The sequence below is a fragment of the Aricia agestis genome, chromosome 11, assembly GCF_905147365.1.
Source record: "Aricia agestis chromosome 11, ilAriAges1.1, whole genome shotgun sequence".
Taxonomy (NCBI): domain Eukaryota; kingdom Metazoa; phylum Arthropoda; class Insecta; order Lepidoptera; family Lycaenidae; genus Aricia; species Aricia agestis.
In genome coordinates, this window is record NC_056416.1 from 9,346,329 (window position 1) to 9,369,478 (window position 23,150).

Sequence of the window (23,150 nt, forward strand, 5' to 3'; positions counted from 1 at the left end):
CGGTGCCCAAAGGCTGTATACAGGGTGCAATTAAACCTTCCTGCCAAATTTCTTCCAGGGCTTAGGTATAATAAGGAAAGTCCATTTAACAAAAAAAATTGGGTGTCATATTTTTTATTGACATATTTTATACCATTTAAAATCGTTGCAGAACGGTCACTCGCGGCGCGGGGGAATGAGTAACGAGGTGGGAGGCGCGCGCACGGGGTCACATCACGCGCGGGCGACGCGTCGGTCCATTAATTGTAGTGCTTTTTAGGATAACTTTCGGAAGCTATTTCTCAACATTTTAGTACTGATTGATTATAAAAGAAAAAATACGTGTATTTTTATTTTTATCAAGGATCAATATATCAAAATTTGGCAGGAAGGTTTAATTGCACCCTGTATAAGTCATTATAAGTCTCAATGATACGAGCATTAATCCTCAAATTGGGTTAACACAATACCTCAGGGCTCCTCACGTTCAGTTGGCTTTCATCGTAGGCTTCTTTCACTTCGATGACAGAGAACTCCCTACCCTCAGTCGGCTGGGCTCGTAAGGTCGTGAAGGTGGAACAACAGTAGATTATGCTGGCCAATATAACTACCAGCTTATGTAGGGTTCCCATTGCTTATCTGTAAAAGATAAACTGGTGTGAAAAGGCCAACTGAATTGTGTGACTTTAAGTATATACTATATTGTATGTTACTGTCTATAGTTTCTTTGGTAGGTACTGAATATTTACTTTAGCAAAATACACGCTTTACGTGAGAACACAATATAAATGCAAATTATCTTCACTGCAGCCCCACTATAAGCACATAATTATCGCCGTTGCAATTTATTTTTGTACACTACTACAAATTAAGGACGAGATTCTATGTTCAGTTATGACTTAAGAGTTATATTATTTATTTATATAAAAGCGAAAGTGCCTGTTTGTCCATCTTTAACCTCTTTATTCCCAGACCGCTTAACCGGTTTTGCCAAAATTAAAGAGATATTTTGAGTCCTGGAAAAAGACATATACTTTTTATTCTGGAAAAATGTACGGTTCCCGCGCGTTAAATGAATTTTGGCGCAACGGAGTTGCGGGCGTCATCTAGTGTATAATAATATTATTGTTTGAACGTTCAATGATTACTCCACAGCTTGTAGACCGATTTTCAAAAGAATTTTGTTAGGTTGGGCATAACTCATAGGTCTTCAGTTAGTAGATAGTAGATACGCATGAAGAGGATACCACAGCGGCTAGAGAAATGAAAAAAAAGTACGTGTAATATATATAGCTGTCTCCCTTACCTCAAGCCTATACCGCAGAACGCGATAGAGACAACTGCAGAAAATCCAGAAAATCAACGATTCGTTGTCCCCTGATTCCTTCTCCAAAACTTAACCGATTTAAGTACTTTTTTCATTAAAGATTAAAAAAAGGCTTGAGCTGTGTTCCTATGTTTTGCTTTTTTTGTATAATCTATCCAAATCTGTTTTCTGGACGTTTGAACACAGTGGAAAATCTGGCCATTTTTTTGGGTTTTTGAACGTTCATATCTTATTTAATAATTAAATTATGAAAAAAAAGAAAACATAGGGACATTGTATTAGTGGCCGTAGATATTCAGGAAAAAAATTATAACTCTACTAGCATTATCCAGGGAGGAAACAGGGGACAACGTTTGTATGGAAAAAATGGCGGTGTGGAATCCTCTATATCTATATTAAAATGCCCTTAACCGAACAATTTTGTTTCTTAATGTTTATTTCCAAAGATATTTTTAAAAAACATAAAAAATAGAGAAGATCCGCCCGAGAACCTACAGTTTTATGCTAAGCTAAAATGAATCTTATTGCGATGCGTATACGCTTGGTCTTTAGTTGTGTGCAAGGTTATCGTTTTGGATTGAGATTAATCCCCGCATTAATGCATAACTTTGGACTTTTTCCAAATTAACGGGCTAAGACAGAACAATGGTTGGGGTTGGCCGGTATTGTTTATACCGGCCGCACTCATAAACATTTAATGATGATAACATCAATGTAATGAAGAGTTTGACAGTTTTGTATGGGACTTAACTTTATGTCAAAAACTTCTGGAACATTAATTCCTTAAATGTAATTAATTCAAAATGTCGACATAAGCCCCATACATAATCTGTCAAACTCTTCATTAAATTGAAGGTTAATCATAATTAAATGTCTCTGAGTGCGGCGGTAGCCGGTAAGTAATTAATATTCGCATCAGTGCGGCGGTAAGTTATTCAGAGATTTGATCAATCATTGACTATCAATAATTTAATTCCTTCATCGTGGAGCGGCGCAGTGTCAAGTGTCAATTGTCAACCGTATAGGTATACAGTATACACTATACTATACCTAATAACGGGAACTTTCAACCGACGGACAATATCTAATTTATATGGGAAGCTAATAATAATAGATGTCTCTTTCGTGTATATAGTATATATTATATCTTCCTAATAAAAACCATACATATACAATCGCTTGACATACCGTCGAAGAAATTGATTCATAGGCAGTTGACGGGCCTAAGACAATAAAATATAAATTACTAGCTGTCCCGGCAAACGTTTCTTTGCCATATAAAGTAGGTATTTCGCCCGTACCTATTATTTTATTGAAGTAACTAAATAAGTATGTCACCATGGCAACGTCGATCGCTATCCCGTCCCACAAACAATGGTCGCCTTCAGTCTCGAGTTGTAATAATTTACTATTATTTATTCAACAAATGCACTTATCAATATAAAATGTACCCAGAAGGCGATTCTCAGACCCACTGAATATATGCATATACAAATTTGGTTACAATCAGTAAAGCCGTTTCGGAGGAGTACGCGGACTAACATTGTGAGACGAGAATTTTATATACATATAAGATTATTGGTCGGATTATGTCAACTTAATGTCGTCTTCTGCCGGCTGGGTTGGACATAATATACGCGACCAAAATACGTAGGTCCGCCATCTATCTATATAATATATAAAACTCAAAGGTGACTGACTGACATGGTGATCTATCAACGCACAGCCCAAACCACTGAACCGGTCGGGTTGAAATTTGGCATGCAGGTAAATATTATGACGTAGGCATCCGCTAAGAAAGGATTTTGATCAATTCTACCTCCAAGGGGTTAAAATAGGGTATGAAAGTTTGTATATAATAATACTTCTTAACGCGAGCGAAGCCGCGGGCAAAAGCTCGTCTGCCTATATTTTTGAATTCTCAGGAAGGAAAATAAAATTCCCTGATCCTGCTACCGCGGTTTGTTTTTTTAGCGAAGACCGACATTTAATTTGTAAATAATGTTTATTCTTTATAAGCGAGAGGAAATAATGTCACTTGTTTAACCCATCAATCCCCAAGCGGCAGCCGGCTGCCTCGGCGGCAGTTCACTGTTCAAAGCCTATAGCATGACGAATAACATCTTGGCCATGTGGCCAAGTCACCCATTCGTTAGTCACTATTGCGTAGAGTTTTTAGATTCTTCTCGTGCGGCTGACACAGTACATTAAGTATTTTGTAGCAACGTAAGTGTAAAATTAAGGTTTTTATATTTAGGGCTGAGTATGTAAGGTTAGAAACTCTTCTACATGAGATCTCACTACTTTTTGACAACACGAACTATAATAATATGTTCTCGTCTTGGCAACATTTTTACATGAAAATGTTTTTAGTGGGATTACTCATATTACATATAAAAACTTCTTTTATTAAGTTATCAAAGAATATGTGAGAAATTGTGGATATATAATAGTAAAATAATTGTTTTTTTCTGTTAATCGCCTATCATATTAATAAGACATAATTACGTGTTATCGCAATAGATTTAGCATTTAAAATAAAGGTTAGAAGCACCTTACCGGTCGTGTGGCAATGACCCGAAGAGGTAGAGGCGGCGAACTGTTGACTTGGGTGTGACGTAGCTTTACTGGCTAGACAACTTCAATAGCTTTCCTATACTGGCATCAGCGCGCGCGCACGACTGCTCGCTCGCCCAATCCCAGGAACACTCAATAATTATTGAGTGTGCCCTGTCGCGGGCTGGAGTTCTACGCTTCATTAGTATTCGTAATACAATAAAAATTTAACGCAATCGTTGCACCTGTTTTTTATGCAAATATTTAGCAGTATTTGAAACAAAAGTGAGTACCACTCATGAGTACTAAAGAAGGTTGTAAATAGTTTTGTAGGTCTGTTCGACATCCACGTTGACATCAATACCTATTACTATAGATAGATTTTCAGTAGGTAAAGACTTAAAGGGTACGCCGTACCGCGTGCGGATGTTACCTAGGGTTATAACTTATACCCTAGGTAACATCACAGACCTAGGTGATAGACGATATGGTTCTTCGATGACATTGTCATTACCAATGGCCTATGGGCTATGGGGGTGTGGATGGAGCACTGATATGCATCCGAAGTCATGGATCAAGTGTCCGAAGCAGCAGTGAATTAAAATCACACCAGCGTTAGTTTTCATTTAGGCCAGCGCTGATATTATTAATTTAGTGACATAAACAGGAGGGCGTTAGCCGCGTAACTAATCTACTAAAATTAAGATCGCTGAGCAACTGTCAGTGGGGCCGGATTTTTTACGTGCTAAAAAACGTAATAATGATTGAGATTCTGACAGTCGCTTATCTATTACAAAAATTTTCTTGCGATGAAGTAGATCTAATATTTTAGGTACTTGGTACTTTATCTAAAATAATTAATTCTTTCGCATTTGTTTATTGCCAAAGATATAAAACGGGTTTAAAAGATTCACTTTATTTGATTTGTTTTTGTTGGCTCAACTTCTAGGTGAATAAACTTTTTGTTTCTAAAAAAATAAACACATTTTTCCTGTAGGCAGCCAACACTTTTTATTTTGTTGCTTCGATTACAATTTATAAAAACTTGAAACCTCGTTGTAAATATGTCTTAGGAACTTAGAAATAACTAATTTATGAACTTTCTGAAACTGCGAACCCTTGAGTCTAGGTTCGAATGAAGGTTTTGTCGAGTCCCGCCGTTAGGGCATGAAGGAGTGTGGGATCGAAAGAGTGCCCAGTGGGAATTAGTGTCTAATTTAAAGCCATAAAGATTGTTGTCCCCCCCGCGCCCCCGGTGAGAACTGTAAGAAGTTTTAAACACTCACACCCTCAAAGGTAATATTATTACTCTGAATATACTTATAGACTCTTCAATCTACATGTTGCAAATGACTTGGTAATGAAAGGGTCAAATGCGCTACTCAAAAGTGCTCTTCCGTAGTGAGCCGGTCATTAGTGTAACCTACTAACTGGTAACTAAGCAGTAGGTACAGTTTATGTATTCAATGACAACTTCATTACAACGTTCGTGCGAGCTATTTATATGGTCAATGGTAGGATAATTACTGTACATAATATCTTTTTGTTTCCATTAGTGATGAGTTGATGACTGAAGAAGAACAGGTATTGTAAGTTTTTGTTTTTAAATAAGTAGGTACTTAATAGGTATTTAATTATATAAGTTACTTTTTTAACAGACCCTAAAAAACAAACAAATTATTGTGCACAATAATAACAACATTAAATAATGAATATTATAGTTAAACAATTAATACATCAGACATGTACCCAAAAGCGACCAAATTACTTTAAAGCAATTGGCTCCAAGCATCCTTTTCACAAATTTTATAGAGATACGAGAATCCAGGAAAATGGTGATGTGCATTTTGTGCAATTATAATTATCATTATTCGAGTACATAGTAAAAAAAACTAGAATTGATGCATTTTAGAAAATTTGACATTTTTTTAAAATTTTTATTTGAAAAGAAATAAACTGGATCAACCTAGGAACAAAGCTACAATAATATTTCATTAAAATATAAGTAGAGAAGAGAGAGTATAATATTTTTTTTAAGTTTTGATTTTTAAACAAAACCTGTGATTTTTCGGTTTCAGTGGTTTCCGGTTCTCTACTCTACTTCAACTTGGTTAACTTTGTCAGAAGTTTATCTTCTCATGGCTAATGACGTTATATTATAGCCATTCAACAGGGCGACCAACACAAAATTTTCGATCTTATGGTTCATTTTTATACTTGAAAATAAGCCCCGAATTGTTTCATTTTCTAAACATAGATACTACATTATTATTTTTTTAATTTTATCTGAGCGAAAACACGATGTCATAAATTTTCTCGATAGAAAAAATCACAAAGATGCATCTAATTTTTACGAATTTTTCATATATTGTCGCAACCGTGCATTAAACTAAGTTAATATTTTAACGCTTTGTATAAAATTCAATAAAATTGAGACTGACCTGGTGGATTTTTAAAATGTTGTATATTTAATATTTATCTAGTTATTAAGAATAAACTAATTCCGCGTCGTCCTTTTTCACCTGGCATATGAAAGACGGGCGTGAGTGTGAAGAGAGAGGGACGATGTTTGATTTTTTGCGTTAGTGGCCCTCTTAAATAGATAAAACACGTACAAAAGACCTCAGAAACCGGGCATTAACTGTGACTTATTGCGAGTAACCTGAACGATTTATGTCAAGTCTAGGTGATGTGGTCACGTATATTCAGTAATTTAATTAACCAATGGTTATATTAATATTATTAAAAATGCGAAAGTATCTCTGTCTGTCTGTCTATTACCTCTTCACGCCCAAACCGTTGGACCGACGTATGGAGGTACGTCTTGAGTCGATCATTCAGTCCCGGGAAAGGACATATTATGTTACTTTTTGTCCCGGAAAAATGTACGTTTCCCGCGCGATAAATGACTTTTGGCGCAACAGAGTTGCGGGCGTCATCAAGTTATCTGTATATATAAAACTCAAAGGTGACTGACTGACATGGTGATCAGGGTGATCTATCAACGCACAGCCCAAACCACTGGACCGATCGGGCTGAAATTTTGCATGCAGGTAGATATTATAACGTAGGCATCCGCTAAGAAAGGATTTTGATGAAGGGGTTAAAATAGGGGATGAAAGTTTGTATATAATAATACTTCTTAACGCGAGCGAAGCCACGGGCAAAAGCTCGTTATTAATAAAACAAAAGTTCAAATAATTTAATTCACGGAAAAACCTTTCAATTTAACCTATCAATCCCGAAGCGGCAGCCGGCTGCCGCATAAAAATTGAAAATATATTGTGTCTGCGATACCCACGATGGAAGTTCTAGTAATATTATGCTATAGGTATTGTCTTTCCATTGTTTAGGTACTGTAGCAATTGGTGCTATGAATAATCATTAAAATAATATGTACTTACTTATAACGTTTTATAACGCCTAGCCTTTCTAATTCGAACACGCCATTCCAATATCCAGTTACGCTGAATAGAATATATTTGCTAAGGGGTATGCACTCGTCAGACATTTTGCTTTTGTATATTCGTAGGAAAACAATACTATCATATATAGATATTAAAGGGTAGTATTTAATCGAGTGACTGTAAATTACAGTTTTAAGTGCCAAAATTACTAAATTTGTGCTATAGAATTACTATTTGAGCGACTGACTGTGAGTGACGAGAAATTAACAGAACAGCAACTTACAAATTCCTTATTTGAGTTACTTAAAATTCAAAATGAGCAGCTCCATAATATTTGAGCGACCAATCTGTTTGAGTGTGAACATTACGTCCTACCCCGTTACGTAAACCCCGTTTTTATATGAAAATCATTAATAATTACACAAATTATAATCCTTAACGGAACGTCAAAGAAATGGGTAAAATTTTAATGGCGACGTATGCCAAAACAAAAAAAAAACTGGCTTCAATTATGAGTCGACGGAGCTCCGCTATGCGGGGCTCCTACTTCTGGGTGGTTCACAAGTTTACAAAAAAATAACCACGATGGCTAAGGCGGGAGCTTCGCTGCGCTACGCTCCCGGCCGCCTTATCCATCTAACCTAACCCAAAAAAGTCGTATTGGTCTGCAGCCCAACTCACGGGCCTCACCTGATTGCAACGATTCGTCGCCCCGCCCCATTCGAATTCGCACGCATTTAACTATATGTAGTTTTCATTAAAACACGTAAGTATCAAAATATAAAATATAAAGCCTCAAATAGAATATCAGTAACCAATTATCATTTATAAAGCAGCTCACAAAAGTTTGCTCAAAGTGAACTTTTTAGCAGCTCGTAATAAATAACCTCACTTAGAAAAATTGAATCTATATTTAATATTGAAGTTGCCCGCTATGTATTTCCAGTCGCTCACTTAGTAATACAGTCGCTCGGATAGAATTTTAATATCTGAAATAGATTAATCGCAATCCACATTTCGTAAGCTCGTTCTGGATTTTATTATAAATCAATGTTAGTCGTTAGTTTCGTTTATTTTTCGCTTAGTCAAATTAATACCGCTCATGTTATTAAAACAGTATGTTCATCATCAGTCGCAAAGTATTTTTTTATTCGCTCCTTTTGTTATTTCCCGATATTAAATATTGTGTTTTACGTGATGGATTGAAATATTTTATTAAGTTACTAGCGACCCGCCCCGGCTTCGCACGGGTATAAAATAATATTATATAGCCTATGCAACTCACTGAAGAAATGATTAAAATATCGATTCAGTAGTTTTTTAGGGTTCCGTAAACAAAGGGTAAAACCGGGACCCTATTACGGACAGATGGACAAACATCGAAGTCTCAGTAATAGGGTCCCGTTTTACCCTTTGGGTACGGAACCCTAAAAAAGCAATCTAAGAAGGTGTGGCCCGGCAACTTTAGATGCTGCGCCCGTCGTGGCCAGGCGATTTTCCTTTTGACATAGATATTTTAAGAACATTAATTATGTTTTAATATAATATAAAAAATATATTCCAGGCCACGACGGGACCAGCACTCAGCGACGAGAGTGAAGGCCCAAGAGGAGACTTTATTACAAAGTGATTCGCAAATTAATTAGCTATCTTATTGGGCTCATTTACACCGTTAACAGCAATCGCCAGGCCTGGCCTTGAAGCCTATTTTGTATGTTTTCAAAAAGAACGGAAATCGTGTTTAGAGTCGAGTAGTGCGAAGCCAGGATCTCCATTTTTGACCGACTTCCAGAAAGGAGGAGGTAATACGTTTGGCTGTATGTATCTTTTTTAGGGTTCCGTAGTCAACAAGGAACCACAGTTTCGATCTGTCTGTCTGCCTGTCTGTCCGTTTGTCTGTCCGCGGTTTTGCTCAGAGACTATTGGACCTACAAAGCTGTAATTTGGCATGAATACACATATTAATGATGCTGACAAAATGGTACACAAAATCGTAAAAAAAATATTTTTTTATGATACCTCCCGTACACATCAAGCGGGGATGAATTTTTTTTCTCGCCCACCCCATCTTGTGGGGTATCGTTGGAAAGGTTTTTTAAAAATATTATAAGTATTCTTAGATCATTTTCTGATTTCGGAAAAAATCGAGTCCAGTGTCCCTCCTTCTACCAGCTAAACGATTGTTTCTGAAAATCTGAAAAAAATCACGGGAGTAGGAAATATGCTGAATTTAAAAGGAAAACTATCACGGCTAAGAAGACTTCATAAGTTATTGAGTAATAGTCAATCAATTAAAAAAAATATATTATAAAGGAACTTTTCGTTCTAATTCCTTTGAAAGTAACTGAGATTATGTTGTTAGTAGTATGTATACACGTTAAAATACATACATTCATTGACCATACAAAAATAAAAAATAAAAAACTAGCGGTACTATGTAACCCTATATAACGCGTGGCCCGACACGCACTTGGCCGGTTTTATTTTGTATGTTCAACGATAACTCAGCCGTTTATAGTCCGATTTTCAAAATTCTTTTTGTGTTATATACGGTTTAACTCGAATTTGGTACCATGTTCACAAACGTGGTGATCTGATGATGGGATCTATGAGGAATCGAGGGGACTCCTTGAAATTTGTATGGAAACATATAGTGATTTTGATTTTTTCTGAAGTATTCGATGTTAATGCTACCGAAAAGTAAGATTTCAGAAGCACCAAGTCATACCCTGATTCCGAAGGTACCCAACAGAACTTTAGTATCCTTATAGATACAGGTTCGGGGATTTTGGCGTTGTTTAGACAACTGAAAGCATAAGCCAATATATTAATTTGATTAATCATCATCGTCACAACTATAATTATGCCATGCATCATCACATTATGACACTTTTATTGGTACTTTTATGATATTTTGCATCGAAGCAGATGATTTTGATGATTATTTCGCTGTTTGTGGACCGATTTTCAAAAATCTTGTGTTGTATAGGATAGAATCTTAATTTCATATAAACATTACGAAAGTGGTGATCTGGTGATGGGATCTAGTATGAGCAATCGAGGTACATCCTTGGAACTTATTAAACACAAATGGTGGTTAAGATGTTGTTTCTAGTAATTTACACATAATATGTTAGAAATAAGTGAAATTTCATACGAAGGTGTCTCTTGATCTGAAGGCACTGAATAGATCTTTAAAGATAAAAGTTTGGAAATTGCAGCATCGCTTAGATAACTGCAAGCATTTACCACATAAAGCTAAAAAAAATCGCTTATCTTGTAGATATAACTAAAAAGAGTAAAATTATTATTTTTTTAACAAAAAATTAAAACCGACTTCCAAGGTAAAAACAATAATATTCTTAAAAATATTATCTAAAAAGTATGAAATAAAGTATGATACGAATAAGTAATCCATTACCTAGTGTAAACAATATGTATGTATTACTTATTAGGGCTTAAAATGTAAGCACCATTTTATCAGATAAAAATAAAACGTAAAAATGTTTAATTTAGGTACTACTTTGCATATGAATGTTATTTTGATATCACACTCGATTCTCAAAATATAATGATTATGAATTTAAAAAGAAAACCACGTAGCACGTAGGTGTATTAATATAATTATGACATTTTTACGAGCAAAATTTGTTTAAAGTTCATTTATTATGTAGAACATTATATAGAAAGTATGTATGAAAGTAAAATTAGTGTGCTAGAATGCTATGTGTTTTATGTGTACAAAGAATGTGTATGGTTACCAGCTGTAATAATCAACTGAAAATAAAACAGATAAGTATGTCAAAAGTTTTAGCTTAATTGAAGACGTTCGTGGAAGAAGCAGGTAAGAAACATTTAAAAAGTTGTCGTTTTTTGCATAAATGGTGACTTTAGAGCCGGAATTAAGATTTAAAATAAAAAAACCGCTACAGATGGATTTTATTTGAAGCCAGATATATTAACTAGATGATAAAGTAGGTAAGTTACCATGTTTGTTAAAATTGTTACAAGGGAAAAAAATGAGTAGGTAATAATTGTCCTTATATTATAAAATGTTACTTTAAATCTGGCTCTTCCTATCACTTTTTTTTATCAAAAAAATATGTATACTTTTACGCGCGGTGTTATAATTAGCGGTAGCAATGATATTACCTATATTATGAAAAACTCAAAGAGCGGTAGTATATGGGTGAATTTCAACAAATGACCTTTTTTTATCATATCGGTGAACTTTTTTATTTATACATATTTTATATACATTTCAGGTTTTATGTATTCTTTAGAATACAAAATGTTCCTAAATTTAATATCATTAACGTATCATTTAAGACTAAGGCTGTGTTCACACGTGCGCGTTTTCTGCGCGCGCGGATTCAGCGCGCGTCACGTGTTTTCCCAAACGTTAAAGCAGTTTGAGGTTCTATGCTAATGACATAAAGCTTATTTTCAAATATTTCCACAAAAACCACGTACACGCAGCGAACGTGCAGCGACCGCGCAGCGTACGCTCAGCCACCGCACAGCCTACGCGCAGCGACAGAGCAGTCTACGATCACCGCCCGCGCGGCTAGTGTGTCTGTCATTACTCATTCCCTTTGAGACCACGCGACGGATGCCCGTTGCCTTTGTGCGATGTCGTCAGAGTTATTAATTTCGTTAGTAGAAGAAAGGGATGTCTTGTGGGACAAGACTCTCGAAATATACAAAGACAAACGTAAAACTTTGCAAGCGTGGCATGAAATATGTACTATATAATTAGAAGGTTTTGAGACAATGCCAGATGCAGAAAAAAATAAACAAGGTTTCTTTTGATTTGATGTTCAATCATGCTTGTGTAAGTATATACGTACACATATTTTTACACACAGATGTAAAACTATTTCGGTTTCGTTTGACAGCTCGAGATTGTTGCTCTATTCCGCTAGGTATATTATTAACTTTATGGTTATCTGACAAAATAGGTTACATTTGAAACTTTTGGAACTGGCACCGACTTCAAAATTATGAAGATTGAGTACAGAAATAGTTGAATTTATGGATACCCTAGCAACCGAGTGGACGCTGCGTGGTGGCTGCGTGGTGGCTGCGCGGTAGCTGCGTGTACGCGGTGAAAAGACGGTTGCTGCGTGTACGCGGATTGTGCGCGTAGTCATATGAACACGCCCTAAGGTGAAAATTCAGTTTGAATTCTGGTTTGGAAACCAGAATTCAAACTGAATTTTCACCTTTTCACCATATGATAAATCGGTGCCGGTTTATCATATCGGTGGACCGATATGATAAGCTTAACCACCGAAATGACATGCTAATCCAGCGATGTGATAATATTATTTTTATAATATTATATTTATGTATTTATTTTGATCAAGAACAGGTTGCTTAAAATAAAATTAAAATATTTTAAAAATGTTTTACAATATTGAGTGAATTTCAACAACTTGCATTTTTATATAATTTTGGTGGAAATTTTTGTTTCCACCAAAATTGGAGATTAGGTGTTTACGGGAAACTGGTACGACAACCACCACCTAGACGAGTTAGCTTATGACAGAATGAGGTGAATGGCGTATTTTTTATGATTCAAGAATCGATGGTATTTTGTAAAAATAATGTTTTACACACCCTCTTACCCACCAAAATTTACCCACCAAAATTGGAATTTGCGAGAAAAATAATCATTAAAAAAAATTCGTGCACTAAAGTTATAGCACATTAACTTAACTATAAACAAACCAAAACTCTACCGATATTCAAAATAACAACATGATATTATTGCCACAAGCAGGATAATTTAAGTACACCAAAATTGCATAAAATCGGGGGTTTTGTGATAAAACGGTTTTCTTTCATTTCTGGCTGGAAACTGGTACGACCCAGCCCACAGCCACCTCCTAAACGGGTTAGCGTGTGGTTGAATGAAGTAAATGTCGTATTTTTTATGCTTAAGGGATCAATGGTATTTTTTAGAAACAACGTTTCGTAAATCCCACCAAAATTTAAAAATTCTCCGCGACAGACCTAAACTGTGTCATAAAAACTCAACTACAGAAGTTAGAACAATAAAATTGATATATTATGAAGAGTCAACTATATAAAACGACTACATAAAAATAAAAATCTAATCCAGTATCAAGTTTTCTGTTAATCGGTCTAGATATTGAGTAAAATAGTTCGGTGACAAGCCACCAAAATTGGAAATCGCCTATAAATTATGTTTATTTTCTTGGAAAATAATAAATATTTAAAAAAAAATAAAGATATGCCCAAATTAAAAGCGTTATGTTTTACTTTTAAAATCAAAAATGAAAACGATATCGTGAAAAAATAAGATAGCTTTCAGCCTTGCCGCGCAAATAAGTTTGGGAAATCCAGTCATTTGATGTAGGGATATAGAATAAATAAAATAATAAAATTTGTCATCGTTGCCTTTATTAAAATGAACTAGATGTGAAAATAAAAATAAAGTAAAAACTTTAAATGGCCCATACATCCTTAATTAATTTTTACTATCATGCGCATTTGTAATTTCTTTGTATACTTAACGAAATGCCACTAGATCAACCGATATGCTAAAACAATTCACCGATATGGTAAAATTATCAACCGATATGATAAAGCAATCCACCGATGTGACAAAACTGTGCGTTGGTCATGATTCCAAACACCGATATTAAATTTAAAACACCGATTCGTTTTTTCTTATAATTTCGATGTAAATTATCATATCGGTGGTTAAAATGACCACCGAATACACCGATATGAGAGCAGCGACGTGAGAAACAACGCACTTTTTAGGAAATTATAAAAAATGCATTATATCTAAGATAAATTTGGTTACAGATAATAAAGCTTAATACATTCATTATAACCAAATAACAATTTTAAAACTATTAATTACATTTAAAAAATTCAATCACCGATATTATAAAATAATTGCCCGAGAACATTTTAATGACATACTTATATTGTTGGCACGAATATGCAGCGGTTTGACGAAAATCTGTCTAGACTGCGTGGAAGCACACACTTAGGAGTAAATTAAAATTGGGGTGGGGAGACTGTCCGACTCGTCAATAAAAAGTAATGCTCAAATTTCTTTTATCCAGCGATATGAGGAAAATTCTCAGGACAAGTACATTTGTGCCTCTAAGTAACTATAATCGTTAATTATGTAATAAAATATGGTATATAATAATAGATTAACTAATATTCTACGAAATAATATAAGTTACACCCTTAAATTATTCATATTTTCTAGTATGTAAGCGTTTTTGTTTGTAAAAAAGTAGAGGGATAGCACCGATTTGATAAAAATAGATCTTCAAGTTATTTATTTCTACCTTTCTAATAGTCCTAGGCATATTATATTTTTGCCACAATCCTATAGCTACCCATTGAATAGTAAAACAAATAATTTACAACAATATTCCTTTCTTTTTAATAGTAATTTCAACGAAGACAAAAAAAAGCCGTTTGGGAAATTCACCCATATTTATGAGCAGTATAGGGTTGGGGATGATACTCTAGTGTGAAGGAGTCACAATAGATCCTTATGGGTCCCAGTGACGTCAGAGCTACAGCGACCTGCCTTCTCTAAAAAAATACTTTTACTATGACCCGGTGAACTTCGTGTCATAATATTATGTACCTCAGGACATTTTTCACTATACAAACCGTCCCTAGACTTCCACGAATATCTCAAGACTGGCCATTGGTTCAGCCGTTCCCGAGTTTTAGCGATACCAACAAAATTGAAATTCATTTTTATTAATATAGATACTATAATAGGGACACCTGCATAAATTTTCATCTTACTTAAGCTCGAGGTTAAAAATTTCTCACTGAAAATTCTCCAGTAGGTACATATTTTTATCAAAACGGGCGTGAGTTCAATTAGGGCAAAATCTTATTCTCAGCCATACGGGAACATGAATTTGATATATATTATAACTGATTATACATATATGTAAGTATTCTTTATAATTAACTTTTCTACTCTCTCTTTTAAATTAGATATTAATCTTTACATTGCTCATTGGTTTTAGAATAATTTTGATTTTTATCAACTTCACTTTTACTAATTTCCCTACATTAAGAGGATACACCAGGGGCTAGAGAAATGAAAAAAAGTACGTGTAATATCTATAGCTCCCTTACCCCAAGCCTATACCGCAGAACGCGATAGAGACAACTGCAGAAAATCCAGAAAATCAACGATTCGTTGTCCCCTGATTCCTTCTCCAAAACTTAACCGATTTAAGTACTTTTTTCATTAAAGATTAAAAAAAGGCTTGAGCTGTGTTCCTATGTTTTGCTTTTTTTGTATAATCTAGCCAAATCTGTTTTCTGGACGTTTGAACACAGCGGAAAATCTGGCCATTTTTTTGGGTTTTTGAACGTTCATATCTTATTTAATAATTAAATTATGAAAAAAAAAGAAAACATAGGGACATTGTATTAGTGGCCGTAGATATTCAGGACAAACATTATAACTCTACTAGCATTATCCAGGGAGGAAACAGGGGACAACGTTTGTATGAAAAAAAGGGCGGTGTGGACTCCTCTTAAGGCCATCCCCTGCGCAAACGACCTGACCATACATTTGCCGCGTTGCCGAAATCGCGCCAAAACCCTATTTTTTCACTCTTTATCTTAGTTCAAAATTGACCTAAAAAATTTCAAACGTCCAGTATGTACTTAGCTAATGAAATTGTCGATCTATTGGCGTGTGTTTCAAATAACCGTTATTTGTAAATACTATTAAAATAGTCTAGACTCTAGACTATTTTATAATTACTTATTATTAGTAGCAAAATCTACCTACCGACACAGAATAGATACCTACTATACCGATCAAAGAGGCACAGTAATTAGAATAACAGAATTTCATACAAATTTTGATAAAATTCTGTGTCTCGATTCGCCTTTTGATTATTTTAGCTAGGTTCCATACTCTCATCTGTGAAGTCATTATAAATCGGTTGGTCGCTGGACACCGAGCAAAGCCTTATTTTCCTCATAGAAATTTTATTGATTACAATTTGAATGATTCTCGATTAAACCAGCGGATGATTGATTAGCAATATGACATGAATTCGTTTAATATGTAGTTAAGCTTTTTCCTTTGTGCATGCAATTTATAAACTATTTATTAGGTGATGTATTTAGTAGGTCTGACATAAACGTCGATTGCCGACTAGATATAAAAACAACTAAGTATCTAAGTAGAAAGAATAAAAACATGTTCTCTTGTAGCATCTCCATCGTGGGTATCGCAGCCACAATATATTTTCAATTGTTATGCGGCGCAGCCGGCTGCTGCTTGGGGATTGATGGGTTAACAGCCTAGGTCTGCCTAGCCGATGGTATCTCGACCTTTGTAGGTACAGAATATTTTCTTTTTAAATAAAATAAAATATTGTTTGAGAATAGTCTATAAACCGCGTTGTTTTGCGTAAGTCAAAAGAAAGGATTCTAACTTTGGTTGTAATTGTTCATAGCTTAAATTATGTATGTTCCACCGTAGTACTGGAACTCGGCTACGTAGTGAATCAAGCCAATCAAAATAAAAATCTAATCTCGTAAAATCTATAGCAGTGCCTCATCGTATGCGGCGTGTTTTGCTTTTTTCCTCTCCAACTAATAGGGATCTTAAGACAGGCAAATTTATACTTCTACGATGAGCCTGTTATATATAATTATGCATAATGACAGACTAAAGGAGCGGGAGAAAGTTAAAATATTTAAATGTTTACCGTAAATAATGTACGTTAAGGAAAACCACAAGTGCGGGTATCATGTGTGCATTATTAGTGTTATGGCGACCTACCAACCGAGAACTTGGGCTACATTTCACGCATCGCGGTCTGTTTTTATATGGGTAAACATTATAAACATTATCATTACATTGCGCCAACGCGACAATATTATCATTCCAACATCTACAGCAATAAAAATCAAAAGTAACTAAGTACAAATTATATGCAAAAGCGCAACGCAAAAGAAATCGAATTAGATAATATGATGACCATCGAGCAATAAGCACTTAAAATTTTTACTTTTAAGAAGTACCAAAAAAGTCTTGCTAAAAAACAAAACATTGTTAGTAATGCGTAGAGTAATGTCTTTTTTAATTTAAAGATGATTCATGTCGATGTAAAGTGTGTCTAAACCACAAACAATTCTTAAATACTGCCCTAACAAACCCAACTGGGTTTGTTAGGGCAGTATTTAAGAATTATCGCAATTATTCAGTATGCACACATTTGTCAAAATTACTAATAAGACGATTAAATGGGAGTTTAACAATGATATCATTTGCCAACACAACATAATACAATGGAACATCGAATTAAGTCGATATCGAAAAGAATAACAGGGCCATAATTATAGGTTTCATAGAACACGATGCATCGAACTCCGTGTGACTAAAGAGTTTATTATTATATTAAAATAACTTGCATTATTTAATATTGGAACGAAGTTCATTATGGTGCGTTCGGCATTGGTAAAGGAGGCTAGACAGAACGATATATTTTGACCTCGATACTTTTTTATTAGTACCTGCATAGTAGGGCAGAGGGCATTGTGATAGTATTCCTGGGCGTCAATAGATGGCGTTTTTTTATAAATTTTTTGAGTGTATTTTTAAGTATACTAAATACTTACAGGTTTTATGAACATTAGAAATAACTTCGTTCCATTCGGGTGTCCCTTGACACCTCTCAAGTTTTTTCAATTTGATGGGTTTTTTTTTATTCTGATAAAATTTTAATGTGCTATACAGCCTATCTTTGGCTATTTGAGTTTATTTAACTAACAAGTGTCTGATAAATATACTTTTACAGTATAATCGTAGCTGGCCAACCTACTAATGAAATTTTAAGATGCTTAGTAAATAATTATTTTGAGAGAATCCGCTTACAAAATATTTACAGTGTATTATGTCGCAGTCATCACTCATCGGTTCGATTTGCAAATTGCAATTCGATTGAATGACTAGTGCATTCATTGAATGACACTATTTAATTGAATGTTTCGGCCGAAAGTTGATTGAACAATCGTCACACAACGTCCAACTAGTTCGCGATTTGTAACATATAACCTTTTGAAGAGAGCGGACGAGAAGTCAGTGAGGCATGCCTGCGACGCATGCCCTCTGACCGTATCCAAAACTTCAAAAATGACAATATTGGTGTTGCGTTCCTTGACGCATTCAATTATGAAAGTTGATGACGAAAATTGAAGATGAAAGTGCACAGTGTGGACATAGCTGATGGCCGGCACGCCTCATGTTGAAAGCTACGCTGAAAGCTTTTTACTTATACTATGCAAAAATGAAATAAAAATACCTACGAGGTTACTAGCTACTGTTACTCATTGAGTCACGTATACAACGCACGTTAGTTATTGGAACGTAGTTCCTTTTCGCGCGTTGCGCCTTGCGGCTAGACCGAAAAAGTTGTAACGACACTTTTTTATTAGTACCTGCATGGTAGGGATAGAGGGATCTGAGACTGTCGCAGAAATTATGTCTAAAAAATAATAAAGTCAATATTTTGACAATAAATTATCAATAGAAAAGCGTTGAAATTTGAGAATTATAATTTAATTTTTTATTTGAAGTCGAATTTAGACCATTTGGCGATCTCTAGTATTGACAAATAGACTCCTATATTTTATAACTTCGTTCCATCCGGATGTCCCTTGACACCTCTCAAGTTTTTATAATAAGTTATTACACGTTTCCCGTATAAGTTATCGACGATAATCAGACAGCAGAAATCAATCACGTGGGCTTCGCACTGAGCGGGCATATCACCTCGCTTCGGTTGAGAGATCCTTTGCGGCCTCCACGCATATATCCCACACTAATAAGTGGAAGCCATTTTGACATTTGCAGAGCCAAACATAACGCGAATATTGATCTAACATTAACTGCTGTAATTGATGGTCGTTTCTGTAATTTTCCACTTGGGATGACCTACAAAACTGAAAGTCATTCGTTATCAATAATTTTTATTCATAACTAGCGACCCGCCCCGGCTTCGCACGGGTATAAAATATATTATAGCCTATGTCACTCACTGAAGACATGATTAGAATCGATTTTGTCCGTGGGAGAGCCATGCTTTGGCACGAATGGGCCGGATCGACCGGAGAAATACCACGGCCTCACAGAAAACCGGCGTGAAACAGCGCTTGCGCTGTGTTTCGCCGAGTGAGTGAGTTTACCGGAGGCCCAATCCCCTACCCCCCTAGAAATGCCGCAGTTGAAAAACAATTTGTTACCCCAGGAGGGTACCAACTGCGTTGGAGAATCCCTCTCTGGACGCCCATGCTCAGGAACCCCTGGAACTGAACGTGGACGTCCAGGCTGCCCCTCGTATTCTGGGGAGGGCAAAACTGCGCTCCAATCTGCTCGGGGCAAGAGCAAACACACAAGGGCACCCCCCTCGATATTAAACATGGACTTTTGTAATATCAGGGGATTACACTCCAACCTTAATGCCGTCCATTACCACCTTGAGACGGCAAAGCCGGCTTTGCTCTTTTTAACCGAGACGCAGATATCATCTCCGAGTGACACATCATACCTTTCCCACCCAGGGTATTACCTCGAGCACTCCTTTCTACCCAAAGCTGGAGTGTGTGTGTATATCAGAGATGATATCAGCTCTCGCCGCCTCAGCAATCTTGAGGTAATGGACCTATCAAACTTATGGCTCCGCATAGATTGCGACGACCACCCTCGCGTCTATGCGTGCCTATATAGGTCCCATAGTGGTGACCCCGAGACGGACCGACTCTTGGAGCACCTGCAAGCTGCTTCAGATTTTGTGCAGCAGCAGATCCCATCCGCAGAGAGCATAATACTTGGCGACTTTAATGCCCACCACGCCGACTGGCTCAATTCCAGTAAAACTGATCATGCGGGGAGATCTGTCTGCAACTTTGCCCTTGCGAACGATTTGACACAACTGGTTACTACGCCTACGCGAATCCCAGATGTGGATGGTCAGAATCCTTCCTTGTTGGACCTCCTACTGACTTCAAATCCTGACGGCTACCAAATATCCGTAACCGCACCACTTGGTTCATCGGATCATTGCCTTGTTAGGAGTTCTGTGCCACTTACGACGGTGTTAAGACAGCGCGCTGTTAAATACCGTCGTGTGTGGCACTACAAGTCAGCAGACTGGGATGGGATGCGGTCGTTTTTTGCATCCTATCCTTGGGGGCACGTGTGCTTCTCGCAGGATAATCCCGACAACACTGCCAACTCGGTTGCCGATGTGGTGATGCAGGGAATGGAACTTTTCATTCCGACCTCTGTAGTGCCAACTGGCGGCAGATTTCGTCCCTGGTTTGGTTCATCCCCCAAAAAAGCTTCTCGCCGGAAGCAGGAGGCTTACCAATCCTGGGCCAACGCAGTGTCTGCTCGGGATTTAAATACCAGCACATATAAAAAGGAGTATAACATTGCCTCTAGGTCCCTCAAGAAAGAGATTACTCGGGCAAAGCAACAGCACGTCAAAAGAATTGGCAAGAGACTTGAGCGCCTCTCCTCGGGAACCCGTGCATTCTGGTCTCTGGCCAAAGCTATTGAAGGAAATTTCTGCAAGCCAACCCTACCATCCCTAAACGTAGGAAATGGATCGTTGGCCCAGGTCGCAAAAGACAAAGCCGATCTTCTGGACAAGCTATTTGCGTCAAACTCGAACCTGGATGACGGGGGGCAGAAACCGCCGACCATACCGCGATGCACGAGCATCATGTCGGATATACGGTTTCATCAGCGCTCAGTGCGAAAAGCCCTCTGTTCCCTTGATATCCAAAAGTCGAGTGGGCCTGACGGAATCCCGCCTATTGTGCTCCAGAGTTGGCTCCGATCTTGACGCGTCTTTTTCGGCTCTCCTATTCCACTGGAATCGTCCGGCTTCCTGGAAGACAGCCTTGGTGCACCCGATCCCCAAAAAAGGTGATCGCTCAAATCCTTTCAACTACAGACGGGTTCCGTAAGGGTCGCTCGGCTGGTGATCTCTTGGCATACCTGACTCATCGTTGGGCTCAGGCAATTGAGTCGAAGGGAGAGGCATTGGCTGTTAGTTTGGACATTGCGAAGGCCTTTGATCGGGTTTGGCATAAAGCGCTGCTATCAAAGCTTCCATCACACGGGCTGCCCGAGAAATTATGTAAGTGGGTCACTAGTTTCTTAGCAGACAGAAGCATAAAGGTCGTAGTTGACGGCGAATGCTCGGAAACTCAGTCTGTTAATGCTGGTGTCCCTCAGGGCTGTGTGCTATCGCCTACTCTATTCATACTGCATATCAATGACATGTTACAAACCAACGGCATTCATTGCTATGCGGATGATAGTACAGGTGATGCTGTATATACCGGCTCCCCTAATATTTCTCGGTAAAATGTCACTGATAGTCGAAACGAACTTGTGTCTAAGGTGGAGAATTTATTGGAGAAGGTCTCTGAATGAGGTAGACGTAACTTAGTCCAATTCAACCCCGCCAAGACACAAGTCTGCGCGTTCACCACTAAAAAGTCACCAATGGTCGTTTATCCTCGTGTCGAGGGCACATCTTTAACCATCTCCCCTAGCATTAAGATACTTGGCGTCAACATATCGAGCGAAGTCCAGTTCCGATATCATTTTGAGGGCCAAATTAGATTCGAAGAAGCTTGGCGTTCTTAACAGAGCGAGACAGTACTTCAGTCCGGACCAACGCCTACAACTCTACAAGGCGCAGGTTCGGCCTCATATGGAATATTGTTCTCATCTCTGGGCAGGGGCGCCAAAATACCAACTTCTCCCTCTGGATCGTATCCAACGAAGGGCTGCTCGAATTGTTGACTGCCATAGTGTTTCAAACAGCTTGGACCCCCTGGAATTATGCCGAGATGTAGCTTCACTCTGCATCCTCTATCGGTTGTATCACGGGGAGTGCTCTGAGGAATTGTTCGGAATCATTCCACCTGCAACTTTTCGCTATCGTCCCACGCGAAAAACATACCATCCTCATCACCTTGATGAGTGGCAGTCTTCCACAGTGCGTTTTTCGCGTAACTTTCTGCCGCGCACTGTAAAACTCTGGAATGAACTGTCACCAGCAGTATTTCCGGACCGATACGACCTGCAAACCTTCAAGAAAAGAGCGTATTCCCTCTTAAAAGGCCGGCAACGCACCTGCAGCTCTTCTGATGTTGCGAGTGTCCATGGGCGACGGTAGTTGCTTACCATCAGGTGACCCGTTTGCTCGTTTGCCCCCTTATTTAATTTAAAAAAATTCAGTAGCTTTTAGCCCCCGACAAAAAAGAGGGGTGTTATAAGTGTGTGTATCTGTCCGTGGCATCGTAGCATCCAAACTAGTGGACCGATTTTGATCTAGTTTTTTTGTTTGAAAGTTGACATGATCGAGAGTGTTCTTAGATATGATTCATCATCATCAGCCTGTTCAGTGCTGAACAATCAGGGTTTATCTGGTTCATGAAAGGCCGTTGGCAACTTGTAGTCGTTTGATGGGTTTTATATTTCATTCTAGTTCGTGACATTTGTGAATATACAATATACGTATACACATAATAATGGAAAGTTGACCTGGTGCTGTAGCATCACCTGATAATCAATAGGATATCCAACTCCTCGCCAACTTAGAGCAGAGGTTTCGTGTTTGGGCTCATTTTAATTGCGACAACCAGTAAGAAGTAGATAAGCAGTAAATATTTACATGCTGCTGCTGCATTATTTGAACTTAAAGGCAGTTAATATTATTTCATTACTTTTTAAAGTTGTTTGGCGGGGGCTTTTTTAAATTTCTTAATTAAATTTTTTAATTATATTCATTACTACCCGTGGCCCGCAAAAG

At 37.3% G+C, this 23,150-nt stretch overlaps 1 protein-coding gene across 1 annotated transcript in view; it reads right to left on the minus strand.

Annotated features, from left to right (window-relative positions):
• Window positions 1–4,044, minus strand: part of LOC121731617 (CAD protein) — a 33,445-nt gene extending 29,401 nt beyond the window's left edge. The window contains exons 1-2 of the mRNA XM_042121136.1: window positions 3,866–4,044; window positions 450–618 (exon numbers count right to left, since the gene is read on the minus strand). Of these exons, the coding sequence (XP_041977070.1) occupies window positions 450–611 (162 nt within the window). The 5' untranslated portion in view covers window positions 612–618; window positions 3,866–4,044. The remainder of the gene's footprint in view (window positions 1–449; window positions 619–3,865) is intronic.
• Window positions 4,045–23,150: the final 19,106 nt, after the last annotated feature.